Consider the following 24,730-nt stretch of genomic DNA (forward strand, 5'->3'; position numbering starts at 1 on the left):
CTCTACATGTTATAATCATAAAGTATCATGTTGTTGTGTTCTCTACATGTTATAATCATAAAGTATTATGTTGTGTTCTCTCTACATGTTATAATCATAAAGTATTATGTTGTTGTCCTCTACATGTTATAATCATAAAGTATTATGTTGTTGTGTTCTCTCTACATGTTATAATCATAAAGTATTATGTTGTTGTGTTCTCTCTACATGTTATAATCATAAAGTATTATGTTGTTGTGTTCTCTCTACATGTTATAATCATAAAGTATTATGTTGTTGTGTTCTCTCTACATGTTATAATCATAAAGTATTATGTTGTTGTGTTCTCTCTACATGTTATAATCATAAAGTATCATGTTGTTGTGTTCTCTACATGTTATAATCATAAAGTATTATGTTGTGTTCTCTCTACATGTTATAATCATAAAGTATTATGTTGTTGTTCTCTACATGTTATAATCATAAAGTATTATGTTGTTGTGTTCTCTCTACATGTTATAATCATAAAGTATTATGTTGTTGTGTTCTCTCTACATGTTATAATCATAAAGTATTATGTTGTGTTCTCTCTACATGTTATAATCATAAAGTATTATGTTGTTGTGTTCTCTCTACATGTTATAATCATAAAGTATTATGTTTTGTTCTCTCTACATGTTATAATCATAAAGTATTATGTTGTGTTCTCTACATTTTATAATCATAAAGTATTATGTTGTTGTTCTCTACATGTTATAATCATAAAGTATTATGTTGTGTTCTCTACATGTTATAATCATAATATATTATGTTGTTGTGTTCTCTCTACATGTTATAATCATAAAGTATTATGTTGTTGTGTTCTCTACATGTTATAATCATAAAGTATTATGTTGTTGTTCTCTACATGTTATAATCATAAAGTATTATGTTGTTGTGTTCTCTACATGTTATAATCATGAAGTATTATGTTGTTGTGTTCTCTACATGTTATAATCATAAAGTATTATGTTGTTGTTCTCTACATGTTATAATCATAAAGTATTATGTTGTTGTGTTCTCTACATGTTATAATCATAAAGTATTATGTTGTTGTTCTCTACATGTTATAATCATAAAGTATTATGTTGTTGTGTTCTCTACATGTTATAATCATAAAGTATTATGTTGTTGTGTTCTCTACATGTTATAATCATAAAGTATTATGTTGTTGTTCTCTACATGTTATAATCATAAAGTATTATGTTGTTGTGTTCTCTACATGTTATAATCATAAAGTATTATGTTGTTGTTCTCTACATGTTATAATCATAAAGTATTATGTTGTTGTTCTCTACATGTTATAATCATAAAGTATTATGTTGTTGTGTTCTCTACATGTTATAATCATAAAGTATTATGTTGTGTTCTCTCTACATGTTATAATCATAAAGTATTATGTTGTTGTGTTCTCTCTACATGTTATAATCATAAAGTATTATGTTTTGTTCTCTCTACATGTTATAATCATAAAGTATTATGTTGTGTTCTCTACATGTTATAATCATAATATATTATGTTGTTGTGTTCTCTCTACATGTTATAATCATAATATATTATGTGGTTGTTCTCTACATGTTATAATCATAAAGTATTATGTTGTTGTGTTCTCTCTACTTGTTATAATCATAATATATTATGTTGTTGTGTTCTCTCTACATGTTGTAATCATAAAGTATTATGATGTTGTGTTCTCTCTACATGTTATAATCATAAAGTATTATGTTGTTGTGTTCTCTACATGTTATAATCATAAAGTATTATGTTGTTGTGTTCTCTCTACTTGTTATAATCATAATATATTATGTTGTTGTGTTCTCTCTACATGTTGTAATCATAAAGTATTATGATGTTGTGTTCTCTCTACATGTTATAATCATAAAGTATTATGTTGTTGTGTTCTCTACATGTTATAATCATAAAGTATTATGTTGTTGTGTTCTCTCTACGTGTTATAATCATAATATATTATGTTGTTGTGTTCTCTCTCAGGGAGATTATGATGTGGTGATCAACGACTATGAGAAAGCCAAGTCTCTGTTTGGGAACACTGAGGTCCCCGTCTTTAAAAAAGGTAGGATAAAGTGAAGAGATCGGTGAACATTTTAATTTGATTTAATAAAAAAAAAAATATTTCACCTTTATTTAACCAGGTAGCCTAGTTGAGAACATGTTCTCATTTACAACTGCGACCTGGCCAAGATAAAGCGAAGCAGTTCGACACAAACAACAACACAGAGTTACACATGGAATAAACAAACATACAGTCAATAATACAGTAGAAAAGGTCTATATACAGTGTGTGCAAATGAGGTAGGATAAGGGAGGTAAGGCAATAAATAGGCCATAGTGGCAAAGTAGTTCCAATATAGCAATTAAACACTGGAATGGTAGATGTGCAGAAGATGAATGTGCAAGTAGAGATACTGGGGTGCAAAGGTGCAAGATAATTAAATAAATACAGTATGGAGATGAGGTAGTTGGATGGGCTATTTACAGGAGCAGTGATCTGTGATCTGTGCTTTAAGCTAGTAAGGGAGATATGAGTCTCCAGCTTCAGTGATTTTTGCAGTTTGTTCCAGTCATTGGCAGCAGAGAACTGGAAGGAAAGGCGGCCAAAGGAGGAATTGGCTTTGGGGGTGACCAGTGAGATATACCTGCTGAAGCGCGTGCTATGGGTGGGTGCTGCTATGGTGACCTGAGATAAGCTGAGATAAGGCGGGGCTTTACCTAGCAGAGACTTGTAGATGACCTGGAGCCAGTGGGTCATATACTGTACTGCAACCGAGTAAGTGTGATCCTCTCCTCCTGTGTGTCTGTCTATAGTGTATGCCGAGGTGGAGACTAGGATCGGGGCTCTGAGGAGTTTGCTACTGGACAAACTACTGGAGACGCCATCTACCTTGCATGACCAGAAGAGATACATCAGGTGTCAGTAAACTTCATGTATATGTACTGTAGCCAGGAAGGCGGTGTGTTACATTCTCCCCATTCTCACTGCCCTCTCTCACTTTCTATATGTTTATCTCTCGTTGTATACCTGTCTACAAAGCCTTGCTTGCTCTTTTGCTTTCTCTCTTACTTCCCTGTCTCTCCTTAAATACCATCTGTCTGTTGCTCTTTCTCTCCTTATTACTCTATTTCCCTCTCCCTCGCTCTCCTTTTTCCTCTTTTCCGCTCTCCATCTTTCTCTCTTCCCCCTTCTCCTGCTCCCTCATTCTCTTCTACTCCTCTCCCTCCTCTCCCTCCATCCTCATAGTTGTGGTCTGTGATAGTTTATTATTACTCAGAACGACCCGTCAGAACCAGAGAGAGCAGCTCACGATCACAGCAGCCATCTTTCATCCTGCTACATTACATTAGAGCTAGCTGGCTTTAAACATCCACCATGCCAAACCTCCTGTTTACCTTACACCCATTAGGGGGAACCTAGGGGGTCTCTGGTGGGGGTTGTGGTGGAGTAAAGTCAGACATGGTTTCAAATAGTTTCATACAGTATTTGTTTCCCTTCAAATATTTTAGTTGCTCTTGATAGAAATTGCCTGATTTAAAAATGGAACCAACAGAATAGTCCCAAATGGGCAAACCGTGCCCACCTGGAAATCCAGGTTGACTTAATCGAATGCAAAAAAACGATTTGAAAGGAAAAGAATACTGTTTGAATCCAAATAGTTGGCTTGTTGTGTCTTGTAGGGGTTTGGGGGCTGGAGGTTCCCTTGTAATGAGGAACAAATGATTCTGGTCTGGTCGGGTCTGCCTGTTATGTGATGGTGTCAGCCCACAATGAGAGAGTAGAGAGTATCTCAGTCATTTGAGATTATCCCACACAGTACTGAGTGATGTACAGGGAATGTAGTGGGGAAGAGGACTGTGGGTAGGGGATGAGGGTTTTAGTGATGAGATGGGGATGAGGGTTTTGGTGATGAGTTGGGGAGGGGATGAGGGTTTTGGGGATGAGTTGGGGAGGGGATGAGGGTTTTGGGGATGAGTTGGGGAGGGGATGAGGGTTTTGGGGATGAGTTGGGGAGGGGATGAGGGTTTTGGGGATGAGTTGGGGAGAGGATGAGGGTTTTGGGGATGAGTTTGGGAGGGGATGAGGGTTTTGGGGATGAGTTTGGGGGATGAGTTGGGGCGGGGATGAGGGTTTGGGAATGTTTTGGAGATGAGGTTAAGGCAAAGGCTACAGGAGATGGAGGTTGCTGGGTTTAGACTTAAATCTGAAGAGTGTCATGTTGAAGTGTTTGTTTTAAATCCATTTCTTACCTGAGTGTGTCAGCATTGACAACATCACCTGTGAAGTGCTGTGCCCACATTCTAATTCTTACCTGTGTGTGTTCCTTCCAGGTATCTGTCTGACCTGCATGCACCAGGGGACCCTGCCTGGCAGTGTATCTACGCCCAGCACAAGTGGATCCTCGGACTGATGCAGAACTGCAAGGAGGAGTTTATCAATGACCAGAGAGGTGAGTTACAGACACACACACACACACACACACACACACACACACACAGAGAGTCACACACACACGTAATATAGAAAGAAAAGCCCTTATTTCCCCATTTCAGTCAGACTGGTTAGGTTGACTAAGAGAATTCTTGCATTCTCTTTACCATATCCCGACACACTCCCCCTTTCCTCTCTTGCTCTTTTTCTCCACGTCCCTCTCTCCCCTTTTCCATCTCTCATTCTGACAGAGTCAGTGTGTTTATTTTTTCATGAGCGTATGAAAAAGATGAAAGAGAGGGACTCTTGGTGTTGGACTTGGGTTTCAGGGCCCGAGACACACCGCGTGCGGCCGCACAGATGGATTGGAACAATTAACCCCAATTAAGCTGTTTCTCTGTTAAATCAGCCAGCAGGAAAATGTGGATGTGAAACCTTCCTCTCAGGAAGAATAGTACAGCAACGCATGAACACACACACACTCAAACACACATGCTAACCTCTCACCATTACAATAAAGAGAGGTTAGCATGTCTTGGGGGTATGATATTTTTGCATCTGTAACTTTCTCACTCATTATTCATGATTCATTCAGGACTACACTCTTAGAAAGGTGCAATCTAGGACCTAAATGGGTTCTTCGGCTGTCCCCATAGGATTACCCTTCGAAGAACCCTTTTGGGTTCCATGTAAAACCCTTTCCACAAAGGGTTCTACATGGAACCCAAAAGAGTTCTCCACAATACATTATTTACCATTCATTTCTATTGGGCATAAAATAATCGTAAACACAACCAAAACAAAAAGCAAATACATCCAACAAGCTTGATGTAATCATTGCATGCTATGAATATGGGACCCAGACACACACATACACAGAACACTGCGATGACTGCCGTACGCAGTGGAGTCCGAGTATAAACAGGGCTAATGATAAGGGGAACAGTGGTTTCCGGGGCTCAGGGTGATGAATATGGGGGCTCTACCACTCCGCTCACACGGAGCTGCTTCTCTCATATCTGGGATGGAGTTAGTTACACATCACAACAGACATGGACACCTGTCAGTCAGCTGTTAGTCTACACAGAGTCAGGAAGTCAGATGTGTGAATTTAGTGAGGGCTCAGAGTATATAGGCCTACTGTATGTAAGTACATGGATGACACCAGTCACTCAGTTTCATTTAGGGAATGATTTAAAGAAAACATTGAATATCAAAAGCACACACAGACACACACTATGCAGCAGCAGCTGTCTCCTGGCCCCCTGTCTTGTCTTGTGAGCTCAGCCACTCATATACCTGGCAGCCATTTACACCTGTAGACCACATCCCTGCTTCCCTCACCCTCACCCTCCAACCCCAGCTCCCGAAACCAGTGCTTCCCAAAAACAACCCCTCCCAGTATCTCTCAAACCCTTCCTCCACCAGCTCCACTCTCACTTCTGACATCCATCATCACACACACACACCCTATTGTCAGAGTCACACCTGGCAGGGCAGGCCTATTAACTCTGTGATTGATTGGTTGTGTCTATAGTAACTGATGTAATTTTCCTCTTTCATTCCTGGGGTAGCGAAATGCTCCGGAATGTTCCGGTCTAGAACGTGACGGTTCCGAAGCCCATTCTAGGGTGTTATAATTACCTCAGAAAATGATCCTAAAACGTGAATTAGCTGTATTTTCCCTTGGTTGAAACTAATTAATCACATGTTGATGTGTGGTTAGTTGGTTTGTAAGCACAGCAGCGATCAGTGCAGCGCTGGCAGTCAAATCAAATCAAATTTTATTGGTCACATACATGTGTTTAGTAGATGTTTAGTAGATGTAGTGAAATGCTTGTGTTTCTATCTCCGACAGTGCAGTAATATCTAACAAGTAATATCTAAAAATGTCACAACATATACCCAATACACACAAATCTAAAGAAAGGAATTAAGAATATATAAATATATGGACGAGCAATGTCAGAGCGCCATAGACTAAGATACAGTAGAATAGTATAGAATACAGTATATACATATGAGATGAGTAATGCAAGATATGTAAAGTTTATTAAAGTGACTAGTGTTCCATTTATTAAAGTGGCCTCTAATGTGCTAGTGATGTCTATTTAACAGTCTGATGACCTTGAGATAGAAGCTGTTTTTCAGTCTCTCATTTCCAGCTTTGATGCACCTGTACTGACCTGACAATGAGACCTATACAATCGCAATGGCCAATGCGCAATTCTCTCACTCCGTACCTCAAATCCATATGAAATATCCTTGTAAAATAGTTGCTGTGGAACTTATAATTGAGAGTTGAGAAATACCTACAGAAAGCTGAGAACATCCTCTCTCCATCTGTGACAACAAGATAACTGTCTTTTCCCAGCAATACGATTTTAAAATGTTATACAATCAGAAAACTTTCTTTCTCCCAGAGCATTTTTTCACCCCGGGAAAGGGAGAGTGGCTCGCTCGACACAAAAACAGGACCCAGCAAAACAGGTACAGGGGCCGGCAGACACTTTCATTACAGGAATCATGAGGATAATGTAGCCTACTTTACTGTTTGACCAACATAGGAAGTTTTTAGTGAGGTGAATAATTGTGCAGCCAACACCGACGCGACCAATACATATTTTTTAACTCGCACAGCAAAGTCAAAGGGTCACAAAAGGCAACTAAAAGGTTGCAGTCTGGAGCCCTGCCTTGTAGGGCGTTTCGCTATAGGCATACTCTCTAACTTTTGTTTTACTTCAATGAAAAAGGCCTCCATCTTCACAATCAACAGTAGCCTAGGTCAAGGCTCCTCTTTCACTTTCTCTCTCTCCTCAGCAGCAGGGCAGCCCCGAACAATTTGGCTACAAATTAATTTATCAGCTTGAAAAAAAATATATATATGTTTTTTTTTTTATTAACCCATCCACCACCCCCCTTCTTCAGAGGACACATCTTGTTTGGTTTTTACAGCTTTTCTGCTACATTTTACAAATACATTTTACATACACATATTGCATACTTTTATATAAAGCAAACACATAACAATAATACATGACCAAACATGAGCTCTTTAATCCCGCCCCTCAGCCACTCACAGCCCATCCACCTATCACCATAGACCTCAGCTCTTTAATCCCGCCCCTCAGCCACTCACAGCCCATCCACCTATCACCATAGACCTCAGCTCTTTAATCTCAACCCTCAGCCACTCTCAGCCCATCCCACCTATCACTATAGACCATTATCGTTTTGTTTCCATGTGCCATATATTTTTAAATTTTGTGATGTTTTACGTACATTTTGAACCTTTCTAATCATATAGAATCGCTCAACACTGCTATTTGTAGAGTTCATTTTAAGTGAATGTTGTAATTTTTTAACCATTCCCGAACCTGTGACCAGAAACAAGCTACATAGGGGCAATACCAGAATAAATAGCATCAAAATCTACAGTGCTGAGATTGTTGTATGCCCCGTATATATAGCATTCTGTTGGTGACATGAATTTTGTATAATCATTTAAATGGAAAAACTCAGTGTTGAATCAAGTGTTGTTTTTTGTACTAGTTCATAAACCATGTGCCATGGAATCGGTACATCAAAATTCTCTTCCCATTTATTTTGCAACCTGTACGGCGCAGAAACTGTATCAACATTTTTGTCCTCAAATGAAACTGGTATATTTTTCTATTTATGCCATTTCCTTTCAGCCAATTTGTATCTTTAATACAGTGGGGCAAAAAAGTATTTAGTCAGCCACCAATTGTGCAAGTTCTCCCACTTAAAAAGAAAAATATTATAAAAATGTTCCATACGGAATGTTTTTTTATTAATCAGTATATTTGAGTTTAACCATAACATTTGTTGTAGTATTTGTTCTATCTTTTCTGGAGGGTAAAATTGTAACCAGATTTGTATGGCTTGTTCAAGAAAGGGCGATCATTAAAACAAAATTCAATTTTCAATTAGAGAGAAGTTGTAATCTGTATAAAGGCAAAAATGTAGTTTTTGAACAACAGATGAGCCTTTATTAATAATGTACTGGAGAACCATTTGGGGTTTAAGTATAATTGATGTATGAGTGAGGCTTTTAGTGAGAGGTTTAAAGCTTTAATGTTTTGTCATTTTAGCCCCCCCAAACTCATATTCATTATATAAGTAGGCACACCCACACACACATACTGGACACCATGGGAAAGGGTTCACCCAACACCTGTATCAACAGCAACAACTCTGATCCCTCTTTCTATAAAAAAAAGATGGGAACATGGCCAGGAATGAGAGAGAAAGAGAGAGAATGCAGCTCCATATGTGCAGAATCTCTCTGTCTGTCTGTGTGCCCATTGCTTTGCGTCTTTGTGCGTGTGGGTTGTGTGCATGCTTAAATATGTACTTCCAAACATACAGTGCCTTCAGAAAGTAATCACACCTCTAGACTTTTTCCAGATGTTGTTGTATTACAAATTGGGATTAAAATGGATTTGTCATCTTTTGTCAACGATCTACACAAAATATTCTGTAATGCCAAAGTGGAAGAAAATTCCAGAGCAGACTAGATTAAAAATCTGTTGATGTGCCCTTGAGCAAGGTACTTAACCTTAATTGCTCTGCATAAGAGCGTCTGCTAAATCATAAGAGCGTCTGCGTTGGTTATGCGCTGGGTATTTGAATCAGCGGTGTAGTACTAGGACAAAAACCAAAACGTACACCCAGGGGGGCCCCAGGACCGAGTTTGGCAAATGCTGTGCTAAATGACTGAAGAGTAAAAATGCAAGTTGGTTGTTCATCATTGCTAGACAGCCATTTTCAAGTCTTTCCATAGATTTTCAAGCCGATTTAAGTCAAAACCCTAGTCCTTGCCGATGACAAGCATACCCATACCATAATACAGCCACCACCATGCTTGAAAATATGAAGAGTGTGTTATGTTACTATTGTGGAGTAACTACAATGTTGTTTAATCCATCCTCAGTTATCTCCTCTGACAGCCATTAAACTCTGTTACTGTTCTAAAGTTACCAGTGGCCTCATGGTGAAATCACTGAGCGGTTTCCTTCCTCTCCGGCAACTGAGTCCACCTGTATCTTTGTAGTGACTGGGTGTATTGATACACCATCCAAAGTGTAATTAATAACTTCACCATGCTCTAAGGGATATTCAATGCCATCTACCAGTAGGTCTCCTCCTTTGCGAAACATTGGAAAACCTCCCTGGTCTTTGAGGTTGAATTTGTACTTGAAATTCACTGCTCGACAGAGAGACCTTATAGGTAATTGTTTGTGTGGGGTACAGAGATGGGGTAGTAATTTAAAACAGGTTAAACACTACTATTGTACACAGAGTCCATGCAACTTATTCTGTGACCTTGTTAAGCACATTTTTACTCCTGAACTAATTTAGGCTTGCCATAACAAGTGTTGAATACTTATTGACTGAAGACATTTTAGCGTTTCATTTTTTATTAATTCATTTCTAAAAAACATAATTCCACTTTGACGTTATGGGGTATTGTGTGTAGATCAGTGACACAAAATCTAAATGTAATCCATTTTAAATTCGGCTGTAACACAACAAAATGTGCAAAAGTACAGGGTGAATATTTTCTGAAGGCCCTGTATGTGTGTATAAATGTGTGTGTATGAAAGATGATGTGCTTCTCTGGAGGGTGCTTATGGTCTCTTTCCTGGTTTATCTGACTCACCTTGTAGTTTACTAACATTTGTAGATGGAAGGGTTTGGTTAGTGCTTGTGCACAGTCAGCCTGCAGCCCTTCAATCTGGGGGATTCACCAAGCTCACTGACCACAACAGAGCGAGTGTGTCATGTTTTGGAAATAAGTCAGCTCTTTTTCTTACTGCATTTACAGTAAAGGATCTGTAGGCGTTCTAGTGGTGTTGTTTCTATCAGTACTTTACCCTGACTTTCATTTTGTCTACTCCCTTCACAGAACAGCGCAAACTGGCTCTAACCAGTATAGAAAGAGGAGTGGGAGGCCCCGGTGCACAACTGAGCAAGTAGACAAGTACATTAGGTGACTCCGGGATGCTGGCCTAGGCAAAGTTGCAAAGAAAAACCATATCTCAGACTGGCCAATAAAAAAGACTAAGATGGGTTAAAGAACACAGACACTGGACAGAGGAACTCTGCCTAAAAGGCCAGCTTCCCGGGGTGGCCTCTTCACTGTTGACGTTGAGGCTGGTGTTTTGTGGGTACTATATAATGAAGCTTGCAGTTGAGGACTTTTTAGGCATCTGCTTCTCAAACTAGACACTCTAATGTACTTGTCCTCTTGCTCAGTTGTGCACCGGGGCCTCCCACTCCTCTTTCTATTCTGTTTAGAGCCAGTTTTCTCTGATCTGTGAAGGGAGTAGTACACAGCGTTGTATGGGATCTTCAGTTTCTGGGCAATTTCTCGCAAGGAATAGCTTTCATTTCTCAGAACAAGAATAGACTGACGAGTTTCAGAAGAAAGTACTTTTGTTTCTGGACATTTTGAGCCTGTCATCGAACCCACAAATGCTGAGAGACCTCGCTACTGTTATTTTTCACTGTCTTTTTACTGTTGTTTTTATTTCTTTACTTATATTGTTCACCTAATACCTTTTTTTACACTGTTGGTTAGAGCCTGTAAGTAAGCATTCCACTGTAAGGTCTACCTACACCTGTTGTATTCGGCGCACGTAACAAATAAACTTTGATGCTCCAGATACTCAACTAGTTTAAAGGTCAGTTTTATAGCTTCTTTAATCAGAACAACAGTTTTCAGCTGTGCTAGAATAATTGCAAAAGTGTTTTCTAATGATCAATTAGCCTTTTAAAATGATAAACTTGAATTAGCTAACACAACGTGCCATTAGATCACAGGAGAGATGGTTGCTGATAATTGGCCTCTGTACGCCTATGTAGATGTTCCATTAAAATCAGCCGTTTCCAGCTACAATAGTAATTTACAACATTAACAATGTCTACGCTGTATTTCTGATCAATTTGATGTTATTTTAATGGACAAAATGTTTTGCTTTTCTTTCAAAAACGAGGACATTTCTAAGTGACCCCAAACTTTTGAACGGTAGTGTGTGTGTGTATATATATATATATATATATATATATATATATATATATATATATATGTATATATATATATATATATATATATATATATATATATATATATATATATATATATATATATATATATATATATATATATATATATATATATATATATATATATATGTATGTATGTATGTATATATATATATATATATATATATATATATATATATATATATATATATATATATATATATATATATATATATATATATATATATATATATATATATACAGTACCAGTCATAAGTTTGGACACAAATACTCATTCAAGGGTTTTTCTTTATTTGTACTATTTCCTACATTGTAGAATAATAGTGAAGACATCAAAACTATGAAATAACACATATGGAGTCATATAGTAACCCAAAAAGTGTCAATGGAAGCAAGTCCCTGCAGCAATGTTCCAACTTCTAGTGAAAAGCCTTCCCAGAAGAGTGGAGGCTGTTATAGCAGCAAAGGGAGGACCAACTCCATATTCGTGCACAGGATTTTGGAATGAGATATTCGATGAACATGTGTCCACATACTAATGGTCATATAGTGATTTTTCTATTTGGTCCTCAAACTTGAACTCGACTCTGAGGCGAAAATGAGGCGTTTTCCGCGATCCGGAATACGGGCTTTCTGAGCCAGCATACACTGCCTCATCTGATTGATTGAGTTGGCGGGCTTTCTGACTTTGTGGCTGTGGTAACTAGTGATGTCCCATCTCGTGGAGAGCAGCACTGTAGCTCTCTTTCCCCATCTAGTGGAGACTGGAGCGCAGTAAGTGGCCTGATCAGGCCAGCGTAATCTGTCCCAGATCCAACAGACATCACTCTGCCCAGCTAAACTGAATTCACCTCTGCCTTGTACAAACCCACTGCCCTCTCCTCAGCTCCCCTTTGCTCCCTTCTCCTCCTCCTCTCTCGCGCATCACTCTGAAACAACGGGGCATTCTCTGCATCGCCGGCAAGGGGAGAGATGGATCAAAAGACAAATAAAGAAAGGAGGAGGGGATTGTTTGGTGTGAAAGCCTGCTGAGATTATTGAGGAATTTGGAGTTATTATGAAAACGGTTGATTTAATCTCTCAAGTATTTGATCCTGTGGGTTCTCTCTCTCTCTGTCTCTCTCACTCTCACTCTCTCTCTCTCTCTGTCTCTCTCTCTCTCTGTCTCTCCCTACCTCTCTCCCTCTATTTCGCCATCTCAGTGGGGTTGGGGGCCATAGCCCTGGATCTAGAGGGGGACCCTCGCCCGTCGGCCCTCAGCAGGATCAGGGACACAGCTTCTCTGAAGAGGGGGTGCAGTCTGCGTACCCCCCGCCCCAGCAGTGAGTAACACTAGCTACACTATATAAACTCAGCAAAAAAAGAAATGTCCTCTCACTGTCAACTGCATTTATTTTCAGCAAACGTAACGTGTAAATATTTGTATGAAAAAAACATGATTCAACAACTGAGACATTAACTGAACACGTTCCACAGACATGTGACTAACAGAAATTGAATAATGTGTCCCTGAACAAAGGGGGGGGGGGGGGGGGGGTCAAAATGAAAAGTAACAGTCAATATCTGGTGTTGAGTCAATATCTCAGCGTTGAGATTACCTGCAATTACAACAAGCTCAGTCCGATGATGCTGTGACACACCGCCCCAGACCATGACGGACCCTCCACCTCCAAATCGATCCCGCTCCAGAGTAAAGGCCTCGGTGTAACGCACTTTCCTTCGACGATAAACGCAAATCCGACCATCACCCCTGGTGAGACTAAACTGCGACTCGTCAGTGAAGAGCACTTTTTGCTAGTCCTGTCTGGTCCAGCGACGGTGGGTATGTGCCCATAGGCAACATTGTTGCCATTGATGTCTGGTGAGGACCTGCCTTACAACAGGCCTACAAGCCCTCAGTCCAGCCTCTCTCAGCCTACAGTCTGAGCACTGATGGAGGGATTGTGCGTTCCTGGTGTAACTCAGGCAGTTGTTGTTGCCATCCTGTACCTGTCCCACAGGTGTGATTTTCAGATGTACCGATCCTGTGCAGGTGTTATTACACGTGGTGTGCCACTGCGAGAACGATCAGCTGTCCGTCCTGTCTCCCTGTTGCGCTGTCTTAGGCGTCTCACATCTGCAGTCCTCATGCCTCCTTGCAGCATGCCTAAGGCACATTCACGCAGATTAGCAGGGACCCTGGGCATCTTTCTTTTGGTATTTTTCCGTCAGTAGAAAGGCCTCTTTAGTGTCCTAACTTTCATAACTGTAACCTAAATTGCCTACCGTCTGTAAGCTGTTAGTCTTAATGACCGTTCCACAGGTGCATGTTCATTAATTGTTTATGGTTCATTGAACAAGCATGGGAAACAGTGTTTAAACCCTTTACAATGAAGATCTGTGAAGTTATTTGGAATTTTACGAATTATCTTTGAAAGACAGGGTCCTGAAAAAGGGACGTTTATTTTTTTGCTGAGTTTATATATACATGTATATATATATATATATATATATATATAGGTGTTTTTATTTAACCTTTATTTAACTAGGCAAGTCAGTTAAGAACAAATTCTTATTTACAATGACGGCCTACACCATCAAAACCCTGGACGACGCTGGGATTGGGAGTCCTATGGGCCTCCCAATCACGGTCGGTTGTGATACAGCCTTAGAATGCTGCGCCACTCGGGAGCTCAATTTGTCTAGGACCAAAAGGCTCCTTAACAGCTTCTACCCCCAAGCCATAAGACTGCTGAACAATTAATCAAATGGCCACCAGAATATTTGTTTTGTACACTGCTGCTACTCGCTGTTTATTATCTATGCATAGTCACTTCACCCCTACCTATATGTACAACTTACCTCAACTAACCTGTACCCCCGCAAATTGACTCGGTACCCTGTGTATATAGCCTCGTTATTGTTATTTTATTGTGTTACTTAAATTTTTTTAAACTTCAGTTTATTTGGTCAATATTTTCTCAACTCTTCTTGAACTGCGCTGTTGGTTAAGGGCTTGTAAGTAAGCATTTCACGGTAAGGTCTACACTTGTTGTATTCTGCACACATGTCAAATAAAGTTTGATTTGATTACAGTACAGTATAACAATATATCAAGTTAAATCAAGTCAAATGTGTCACATACACATTTTTAGCAGATGTTATTGCGATTGTAGCGAAATGCTTGTGTTTCTAGCTCCAACAGTGCAGTAATATCTAACAATTCACAACAATACACACCAAGTAAAATAATGGAATTAAGGAATATTTAAATATTAGGATGAGCAATGTCAGAGTGGCATAGACTAAAATACAGTAGAACAGAATACATTATATGAGTATAAAGGCAAAATATGCAAACATTATTAAAGTGACTAGTGTTCCATTATTAAGTGGCCGGTGAGTTCAAGTCTATGTAAGTGGGGAAGCAGCCCTTAAGGTTCAGGGTTACGTAACTGTGTGGAAGCCGCCTAGTGATGGCTATTTCACAGTCTGCTGGCCTTGAGATAGAAGCTGTCTGTCGGTCCCAGCTTTGATGTACCTGTACTGATCGCGCCTTCTGGATGATGGCTCGGGTGGTTGTTGTCCTTGTTGATCTTTTTGGCCTTCCTGTGACATCGGGTGCTGTAGGTGTCATGGAGGGCAGATAGTTTACGCCCAGTGATATGTTGGGCAGAACGCACTACCGCCTGGAGAGCCCTGCGGTTGCGGGCGGTGCAGTTGCCGTACCAGGTAATACAGCCCGAGGGTGTGCTCTCAATTGTGCATCTGTAAAGGTTTGTGAGGGTTTTAGGTGCCAAGCCAAATTTCTTCAGCCTCCTGATGTTGAAGAGGCCCCGTTGCGCCTTCTTCACCACACTGTCTGTGTGGGTGGACCATTTCAGATCATCAGTGATGTGTACACCAAGGAACTTGAAGCTTTCCACCTGCTACACTGCGGTCCCGTCCCACTGCTGGCCCGTAGGACAGTGTGCAGTGCGATGGCGATTGCATCGTCTGTGGATCTATTGGGGTGGTAAGCAAATTGAAGTGGGTCTAGAGTGTCCGGTAAGGTAGATATGAACCTTAACTAGCCCCTCAAAGCACTTCATGATGACATAAGTGAATGCTACGGGGCGAGAGTAATTTAATTCAGTTCCCTTTGCTTTCTTGGGTACAGGAACAATGTTGGACATCTTGAAGCAAGTGGGGACAGCAGACTGGATAGGGAGAGATTGAATATGTCCGTAAACACTCCAGCCAGCTGGTCTGTGTATACTCTGAGGACATGGCGAGGGATGCCGTCTATACACACACTACCAGCGATTCTCAACCTGTGTTGTGGACAATGTAGATTTGTAACGCTTCATCGTGAACTATACTTTATGTACAACACTATATTACTCCACTCCATTCTCTTGTCCCTCTGTAACCTGTCTGCTTGTGGTCTGTGACCTGTCTGTCTGTAACCTGTCTGCCTGTAACCTGTCTACCTGTGGTCTGTCTCTTGTGTGTGTTGTAGCCTGGCGTTATGAGACGCCCCAGCAGGTGCAGTTTGTGGAGAAGCTGTCGGACGTGGTGATTGGCCAGCTGCCCAACTTCTGGAAGCTCTGGATCTCTTACGTCAATGGCAGCCTCTTCAGCGAGGTACACACACACACACACACACACACACATATACACATACTCTCTGTACACACCTATATCAGTCCTCAAGCACTGTGTCTGTTGTTTTTTAAACAGACTGGTGAGAAATCTGGCCAGGTGGAGAAATCGAAGAAGAATGCCAGACAGAGACAGAACGACTTTAAGGTATGTTTTGTTGAGTTAGATATACTTTTGGTAAACCTCAGAAGACTCTCTTTCTGTGTGTATTTTTACTTCCTGAAATGGTTTGTGTTATATATTTGATATGTCTGTAGAAAATGATTGAGGAGGTGACCCATCGCCTGGTGAAGCTGGTGAGAGGTGCTCTCCTCCCCTCTACTCTGACTGAGCTGGAGCTGAGGCTGTATGGTGGCTGGGAGAGCAAGACTGAACTCACTGGACCCTGGCTCACACAGGTCATACACACTGTCAGGTATGGACACCTCGCTCTAGTGTATTGATAATGGCGCCAGAGAGAATGGCTGCAGTTTTACGGTCTCCTAAACAATTGTGCTATTGTGTGTGTTTTTTCCGCATTATTTGTAACTTATTTTGAACATATTGTTTCTGCCACCGTCTCTTATGACCCAAAAAAGTTTATAGAAATCAGGACAGCGATTACTCACCTCGTATTGAAAGACGATTTGTTCTTTAACTAGTCGGACGAGAGGTATTTACTCCAGACACCCGACAAGTCCCTCATCCCCGTCATTCGCTGGAGAAAGAGACAGGGATATCGAGGACGAAGGTCGAGGTGCCTTGTAAGGGTCCGGCAGCGAATGGGTAATTTGCATTTACCATTGGTCCTATCAGCCAAAGTACATTGAATAATAAAATAGACAAACTACAAGCACGTATATCCTACCAACAGGACATTAAAAACTGCAATATCCTATGTTTCATTGAGTCGTGACTGAACGACAACATGAATAACATACAGCTGGCGGGACACACTGTACCGGCAGGATAGAACAGTAGCCTCTGGTAAGACAATGGGTGACGGTCTATGTATATTTGTAAACAACAGCTGGTTCACGATTTCTAAGGAAGTCTCAAGGTTTTGCTCGCCTGAGGTAGAGTATCTCATGATAAGCTGTAGACCACACTATTTACCAAGAGAGTTTTCATGTATATTCCTTGTAGATGTCTATTTACCACCACAAACTGATGCTGGCATGAGGACCGCCCTCAGTGTGCTGTAAACGCCCATAAGCAAACAGGAAAACACTCATCCAGAGGCGGCGCTTCTAGTAACCGGGGACTTTAATGCAGGGAGACATAAATCCATTTTACCTCATTTCTACCAGCATTTCACATGTGCAACCAGAGGGGAAAAAACTAGACCACCTTTACTCCACACACAGAGACTCATATATACAAAGCTCTCCCTCGCCCTCCATTTGGCAAATCTGACCATCATTTTATCCTGGTTCCTGCTAACAAGCAAAAACTAAAGCAGGAAGCACCTGTGACTCGGTCAATAAAAAAAAGTGGTCAGATGAAGCAGATGCTAAGCTACAGGATTGTTTTGCTAGCACAGACTGAAATATGTTCCGGGATTCTTCCGATGGCATTGAGGAGTACACCACATCAGTCACTGGCTTCATCAATAAGTGAATCGATGATGTCGTCCCCACAGTGTCCGCGTACATTTCCCAACCAGAAGCCAAGGATTACAGGCAACATCTGCACTGAGGTTACGTGTAGAGCTGACGCTTTCAAGGAGCGAGACTCTAACCCGGAAGCTTATAAGAAATCCCGCTATGCCCTTCGACGAACCATCAAACAGGCAAAGCATCAATACAGGACTAAGATCGAATCGTACTTCCACCATAATTTGCAAATAAATTCATAAAAAATCCTACAATGTGATTTTCTGGAATTTTTTTTCTAATTTTGTCTGTCATAGTTGTAGTGTACCTATGATGAAAATTACAGGCCTCTCTCATCTTTTTAAGTGGGAGAACTTGCACAATTGGTGGCTGACTAAATACTCTTTTGCCCCACTGTATACTAAGTTGACTGTGCCTTTAAACAGCTTGGAAAATTCCAGAAAAGGATGTCATGGCTTTAGAAGCTTCTGATTGGCTAATTGACATAACTTGAGTCAATTGGAGGTGTACCTGTGGATGTGTTTCAAGGCCTACCTTCAAACTCAGTGCCTCTTTGCTTGACATCATGAGAAATTCAAAATAAATCAGCCAAAACCTCAGGAAAAAAAATGGTAGATCTCCACAAGTCTGGTTCATCCTTGGGAACAATTTTCAAATGCATGAAGGTACCACGTTCATCTGTACAAACAATAGTGTGCAAGTATAAACACCATGGGATCACGCAGCCATCATACCACTCAGGAAGGTGACATGTTCTGTCTCCTAAAGATGAATGTACTTTGGTGCGAAAAACGCAAATCAATCCCAGAACAACAGCAAAGGACCTTGTGAAGATGCTGGAAAAAACATGTACAAAAGTATCTATATCCACAGTAAAACAAGTCCTATAGCGATATAACCTGAAAGGCCGCTCAGCAAGGAAGAAGCCACTCCTCCAAAACCGCCATAAAAAAGCCAGACTGCGGTTTGCAACTGCACATGGGGACAACGATCATACTTTTTTTTAGAAATGTCCTCTGGTCTGATGTAACAAAAATAGAAATGTTTGGCCATAATGACCATTGTTATGTTTGGAGGAAAAAGGGGGAGGCTTGCAAGCTGAAGAACACCATCCCAACTGTGAAGCACAGGGGTGGCAGCATCATGTTGTGTGGGTGCTTTGCTGCAGGAGGAACTGGTGCACTTCACAAAATAGATGGCATCATGAGCCGGAAAATTATGTGGATATATTGAAGCAACATCTCAAGACATCAGTCAAGAAATTACGCTTGGTCGCAAATGGGTCTTTCAAATGGACAATGACCCCAAGCATACTTCCAAAGCTGTGGCAAAATGGCTTAAGGACAACAAAGTCAAGGTATTTGTGTGGCCATCACAAAGTCCTGACCTCAATCCAATAGAAAATTTGTGGGCAGAACTGAAAAAGCATGTGCGAGCAAGGAGGCCTGACTCAGTTATACCAGCTCTGTCAGGGGGAATGTGCCAAAATTCACCCAACTTATTGTGGGAAGCTTGTGGAAGGTTACCCAAAACGTTTCACCCAAGTTAAACAATTTAAAGGCAATGCTACGAAATACTAATTAAGTGTATGTAAACCTCTGACCCACTGGGAATGTGATGTCAGAATAATAGTAAAGAGAATTATTTATTTCAGCTTTTATTTTTTTCATTTCCCATTCTTAAAATGATGTGGTGATCCTAACTGACCTAAGACAGGGAATTTTTACTAGAGTTAAATATCAGGAATTGTGAAACTAAGTTTAAATGTATTTGGCTAAGGTGTATGTATACTTCCGACTTCAACTTGTTATCTCGACTAATAGGTGCACATTGACTCTGTAACGGTAGCCCCTGTATATAGCCTTGCTATTGTTATTTTACTGCTGCTCTACAATTATTTGTTGTTTTTATTTCTTATTTTTTTACTCTTCTATTTTTTTTTTTACTTAACACATATTTTTCTTAACTGCACTGTTGGTCAAGGGCTTGTAAGAAAGCATTTCACTGTAAGGTCTACACCTTGTATTGTATTCGGCGCATTTGACAAATACATTTTTATTTTATTTGATACACGCTGTCAGGTATGCACACCTCACTCTAGTGTTATACATACTGTCACGAATGGACATCTCACTCTAGTGTCATACACACTGTCAGGTATGCACACCTCACTCTAGTGTTATACATACTGTCACGAATGGACATCTCACTCTAGTGTCATACACACTGTCAGGTATGGACACCTCACTCTTGTGTTGTACACACTGTCAGATATGGACACCTCACTCTTGTGTCGTACACACTGTCAGGTATGGACACCTCACTCTAATGTGTGTTTGTGCGAGCATGTGTGTGTCAATGACTTTATCCCCCATATTCTAGACCATCAATCCCTCCTCCACTAAAACTTTCTCGCTCTCGCCTCTCTCGTCTCTCTCATCTCTCAGAATCATTTTTGAAGCTCTGGCTGCTCTGGAGATCCCTAATGATCTGCTGCAGGTGATCCAGGATCTACTGTTGGAGCTGAGACATCACTGTCTACTGGTCACCCTGCACCACACCGCAGGGGGTGAGGGAGGAGGGGAGGGAGGGGATGGGAACTGAGACATCACTGTCTACAGGTCTCCCTGCACCACACCGCAAAGAGTAAGAGAGAAGGAGATATGGGAGGGAGGGAGGAGATCGGAGGAAGGAAGGAAGGAAGAGGAAAGGGGACCTGAGACATCACTGTCTGGAAGAAAGGGGCAGAAGGAGGAAAGAGATGGAGAAAGGGGCAGAGGTGGGTTAGGTAAGGTGAGGTTAGTGAAAGAGAAAGTGTTTGTGAAAGGGGGTTTTGTGGTTAAACTCTGTTGGTCATTCTGACTGTGGCCCTAGATCTATAGAAACTCAGGTTGATAGTAACAGCTCATGTGGTTTTGAAGGTAGTCATTCACTAGTTTAGAGGGTCATTTCACTTTCTTCTGCGGTCTTCTACCAAACAGTTCTATTTAAAATGTCATGTGAACTGATCATGGCTCTTCACTTGTTCACGAGTATGTAGTATCATTATTTAATTTGATAGTGATCAAAAATAATGGGAAATGGCAAAAGCACACATTTGTTGCCCCTACAGTGATTTATGTTGGTGTATGCATTTTGTCAGATGTCAAAAGGCTTGCAGAGAAAGAGGACTGGGTCGTAGACAATGAAGGAATCACCAGCTTGGTAAAGTTATATTTACTATACTTTGTGATATATCATTATTTATTTTATAGTAAGATATGATGAAAAATATGACATGGTAAAATCTATATATCTGATTTGTGTGTTGTGTCGTGTGCAGCCAGCCCAGTTTGAGCAGTGCATGGTGCAGATGCTGCAGTCACTCAAAGAACCCATGGAGACCAAACCTGGGGAGGTCAATGTAAGGAACACACACTATAACAGAACCTCATTCATCTATGTGAACTACTCTTTTTATGTATGTGAATTGCACTGAACAATCATATAAATGCAACATGCAACAATTTCAAAGATTTTACTGAGTTACAGTTCATATAAGGACATGAATACATTCATTAGGCTCTAATATATGGATTTCACATGACTGGGATTACAGATGTGCATCTGGTGGTCACGAATACCTTAATAAATATGGTAGGGGCGTTGATCAGAGAACCAGTCCGTATCTGGTGTGAACACCTTTTGCCTCATGCAGCACGACACATCTCCTTTGCGTGGAGTTGATCAGGCTGTTGCTTGTGGCCTGTGGATTGTGGGAACTGGAACACGCTGTCGTGCACATCGATCCAGAACATGCTCAATGTCTGGTGAGAATGCAGGCCATGGAAGAACTGGGAGATGTTCAACTTCCAGGAATTGTGTAGAGATCCTTGCGACATGGGGCCGTGCATTATCATGCTGATAATGCACGGTTGATGGCAGTGGATGAATGGCACGTCAATGGGCCTCAGGATCTCATCACGGTATCTGTTACAGTATATCACAGAGATACCGTGATGAGATCCTGAGGCCCATTGACGTGCCATTCATCCACTGCCATCAACCGTGCATTATCAGCATGATAATGCACGGCCCCATGTCGCAAGGATCTCTACACAATTCCTGGAAGTTGAACATCTCCCAGTTCTTCCATGGCCTGCATTCTCACCAGACATTGTGCATTCAAATTGGCATCGATAAAATGCAATTGTGTTCATTGTCCATAGCTTATGCCTGCACATACCATAACCTGACCACCACCACGGGGCACTCTGTTCACAACATTGACATCAGCAAACCGCTCGCCCACACGACACCATACACACTGTCTGCCATCTGCCCGGTACAGTTGAAACCGGATTAATCCGCAAAGAGCACACTTCTCCAGCATGCCAGTGGCAATCGAAGGTGAGCATTTGCCCACTGAAGTCGGTTATGACGCCAAACTGCAGTCAAGTCAAGACCCTGGTGAGGACGACGAACATGCAGATGATCTTCCCTGAGACAGTTTCTGACAGTTTGTGCAGATATGATTCGGTTGTACAAACCAACAATTTCATCAGCTGTCCTGGTGGCTGGTCTCAGACGAACCCGCAGATGAAGAAGCCATATGTGGAGGTACTGGGCTGGCGTGGTTACACGTGGTCTGCGGTTGTGAGGCCTGTTGGATGTACTGACAAATTCTTTAAAATGATGTTGGAGGCGGCTTATGGTAGAGAAATTAACATGAAATTCTCTGGCAACAGCTCGGGTGGACATTCCTGCAGTCAGCATGCCAATTGCGTGCTCCCTCAACTTGAGACATCTGTGGCTTGTGTTCTGTGACAAAACTGCATATTTTAGAGTGGCCTTTTATTGTCCACATCACAAGGTACACCTGTGTAATGATCATGCTGTTTATTCAGCTTCTTGATATGCCACACCTGTCAGGTGGATAGATTATCTTGGCAAAGGAGAAATGCTCACTAACAGGGATGTAAACAAATTTGTGCACAAAATTGGAGAGAAATAAGCTTTTTGTGCGCAAGGGACATTTTGGGGGATTTTGTTTTTTCAGCTCATGAAACGTGGGACCAACACCTTACATGTTGTATTGGACCACAGTACTGTGTGATAATTGGTTGTGTGCAGTGTGCTGTCTCACCTTCCCCTCCTGTCTTCAGATCCTCCAGTTGGATCAGGCCCAAGATCAAGCCTCAGAGCTCTGTGTGGACATCATGAGGGTACTGTACAGTCACTACAGACTAGGTTTACACAATATTTCACCACAATAATACAGAGTAGAGATTAAGATTACAGTATAGTTCAACATAGGTTTATGGTACTACTGTCACAAGAGAATAGGTTTACAGTATATTTCACTCTAGTGAAGGGTCACAGATAGTTTATTGCTACAATGCTCAAATTCAGTAGGCATTTAGGAATGGTTTCCAGGACACAGATTAAGACTAGTCCTGGACTGAAAAGGCACCTTCAATGGAGAATCTCCATTAAGAATGCTTTTTAGTACTGGATTAGGCTTCATCTATGTCCGGGACACCGGCCCTTAGATTATTGTAGCCTTTTACATTTGTAGCAGGAATGGATCCGGAAGCTCTGTGAGAGGATCATGAAGGTATAGTACTATAGAGTAAAGATAAGGATTACATCATATTTCGCCATAGGAATATCTACAGTTTACTAGTAGTTTACTGTAGGTCTACAGTGCACAAATTCAGTTGAAATGTATTAATTATTGTAGACTTGTACTTTCTGAGCAGGTTCAAGAGCAGGTGAAAAAGCTCTGAGGATAAGGTACTGTATGGTACAGAGTAGATACGCGACTAGGATTACACCATAGGAATCCCTACAGATTATAGGTCAGGGGTAGGCAACTACATTCAGCCGCGTGCTGATTTTTGACTGAGTGGATGGTCAGCGGGATAGAATATAATTCTAATAATTTGAACACTGAAAATTGACCACAACTAAGCCCAAAAAGAGATTGTATTTAAAATAAAAAATATAATTTTATACCTTGATTACATTGAGGCACGATCACATGACTTTTTTTTTTACAACAAACAATTTCTTTGCAGGGTGGTTTTGGCCCACGGGCCGCCTGTTTCCGACCCGTTATATGTAGTTTACTGTAGGTTTGCAGTGCAGTCCATTCACCCCACTCCTTTTTAATATAGTCGACTGTTACTGTTGTCTGAGTGACTGACCTGTCTCTGTGACGCTGACCTGTCTCTGTGACGCTGACCTGTCTCTGTGACGCTGACCTGTCTCTGTGACGCTGACCTGTCTCTGTGACGCTGACTTGTCTCTGTGACGCTGACCTGTCTCTGTGATGCTGACCTGTAACATCTCTTCCAGGTGTTTGTCAACTGCCTGGAGCAGCTGAGCAATAAAACAGATGGAGACATCAACACTTCACAGTGAGTACAGGCAGGGACTTTACATCCAGTGTCATTTTGTGTGTGTCTTCCTTAGTGTGTTTTTGAACTCCTTATGTGTGTGTATTCTTAGTATATCAGTGGACCTTGCCTCTCCAGACCCATTCAGTGGCCTTCAGGAAGACTTCTGTGCAACACCGGTAAGAAGATCTGAATTTTCTCAGACTGAGACTACAGGCCTCAATTGAACTCAATCTACCTCAATCTCACGCTACAGGATTGCCAATGTCAATGAGCATTCTCAATTAAGGTTATTTTTCTTACAATCTAACCCCCCTACACACCCACACACACGTGTATCTCCTTCACTGGTAAACCAAACCAATCTGTTATGATACTGTTTCCTGGTTGTGGACAGGAAGCAGACACAACCTCATTTCTTGTATATGTGTCCAGATGAGAGTGAATGGGCCTGGGTGTGTAGTGAAGGGGAGAGGAGGAAGAGGAAGGGGAGTTTTTGGTAAAGGGAAATAGAGCAGGGTGCAGATGGGGTTTCCCCTGATCTCTGATCTCTAGCAGGGCTGAGTCGATGAGACAGC

The 24,730-nt window shown here is 41.1% G+C and overlaps 1 protein-coding gene across 8 annotated transcripts in view; it reads left to right on the forward strand.

The window, feature by feature from the left end:
- Positions 1 to 24,730, forward strand: part of exoc2 (exocyst complex component 2) — a 100,888-nt gene that overhangs the window by 52,136 nt on the left and 24,022 nt on the right. For 4 of the 8 annotated variants that reach the window (XM_021604509.3, XM_021604507.3, XM_021604508.3 and 1 more), the window contains 13 exons: positions 2,011 to 2,092; positions 2,845 to 2,947; positions 4,363 to 4,481; positions 12,757 to 12,876; positions 16,035 to 16,159; positions 16,256 to 16,324; positions 16,435 to 16,592; positions 20,220 to 20,341; positions 20,915 to 20,976; positions 21,095 to 21,175; positions 22,917 to 22,976; positions 24,112 to 24,173; positions 24,265 to 24,331. In XM_021604509.3, coding sequence (XP_021460184.3) covers positions 2,011 to 2,092; positions 2,845 to 2,947; positions 4,363 to 4,481; positions 12,757 to 12,876; positions 16,035 to 16,159; positions 16,256 to 16,324; positions 16,435 to 16,592; positions 20,220 to 20,341; positions 20,915 to 20,976; positions 21,095 to 21,175; positions 22,917 to 22,976; positions 24,112 to 24,173; positions 24,265 to 24,331 — 1,230 coding nt within the window. Of the gene's footprint in view, positions 1 to 2,010; positions 2,093 to 2,844; positions 2,948 to 4,362; positions 4,482 to 12,756; positions 12,877 to 16,034; positions 16,160 to 16,255; positions 16,325 to 16,434; positions 16,593 to 16,818; positions 16,943 to 20,219; positions 20,342 to 20,914; positions 20,977 to 21,094; positions 21,176 to 22,916; positions 23,734 to 24,111; positions 24,174 to 24,264; positions 24,332 to 24,730 lie in introns of those variants that run through there. The other 4 variants (XR_016496338.1, XR_016496337.1, XR_016496336.1 and 1 more) reach the window with 2 other exon arrangements.

The sequence above is a fragment of the Oncorhynchus mykiss genome, chromosome 5 (genome assembly GCF_057628025.1).
Source record: "Oncorhynchus mykiss isolate SJ-2025 chromosome 5, ASM5762802v1, whole genome shotgun sequence".
Taxonomy (NCBI): Eukaryota; Metazoa; Chordata; class Actinopteri; order Salmoniformes; family Salmonidae; genus Oncorhynchus; species Oncorhynchus mykiss.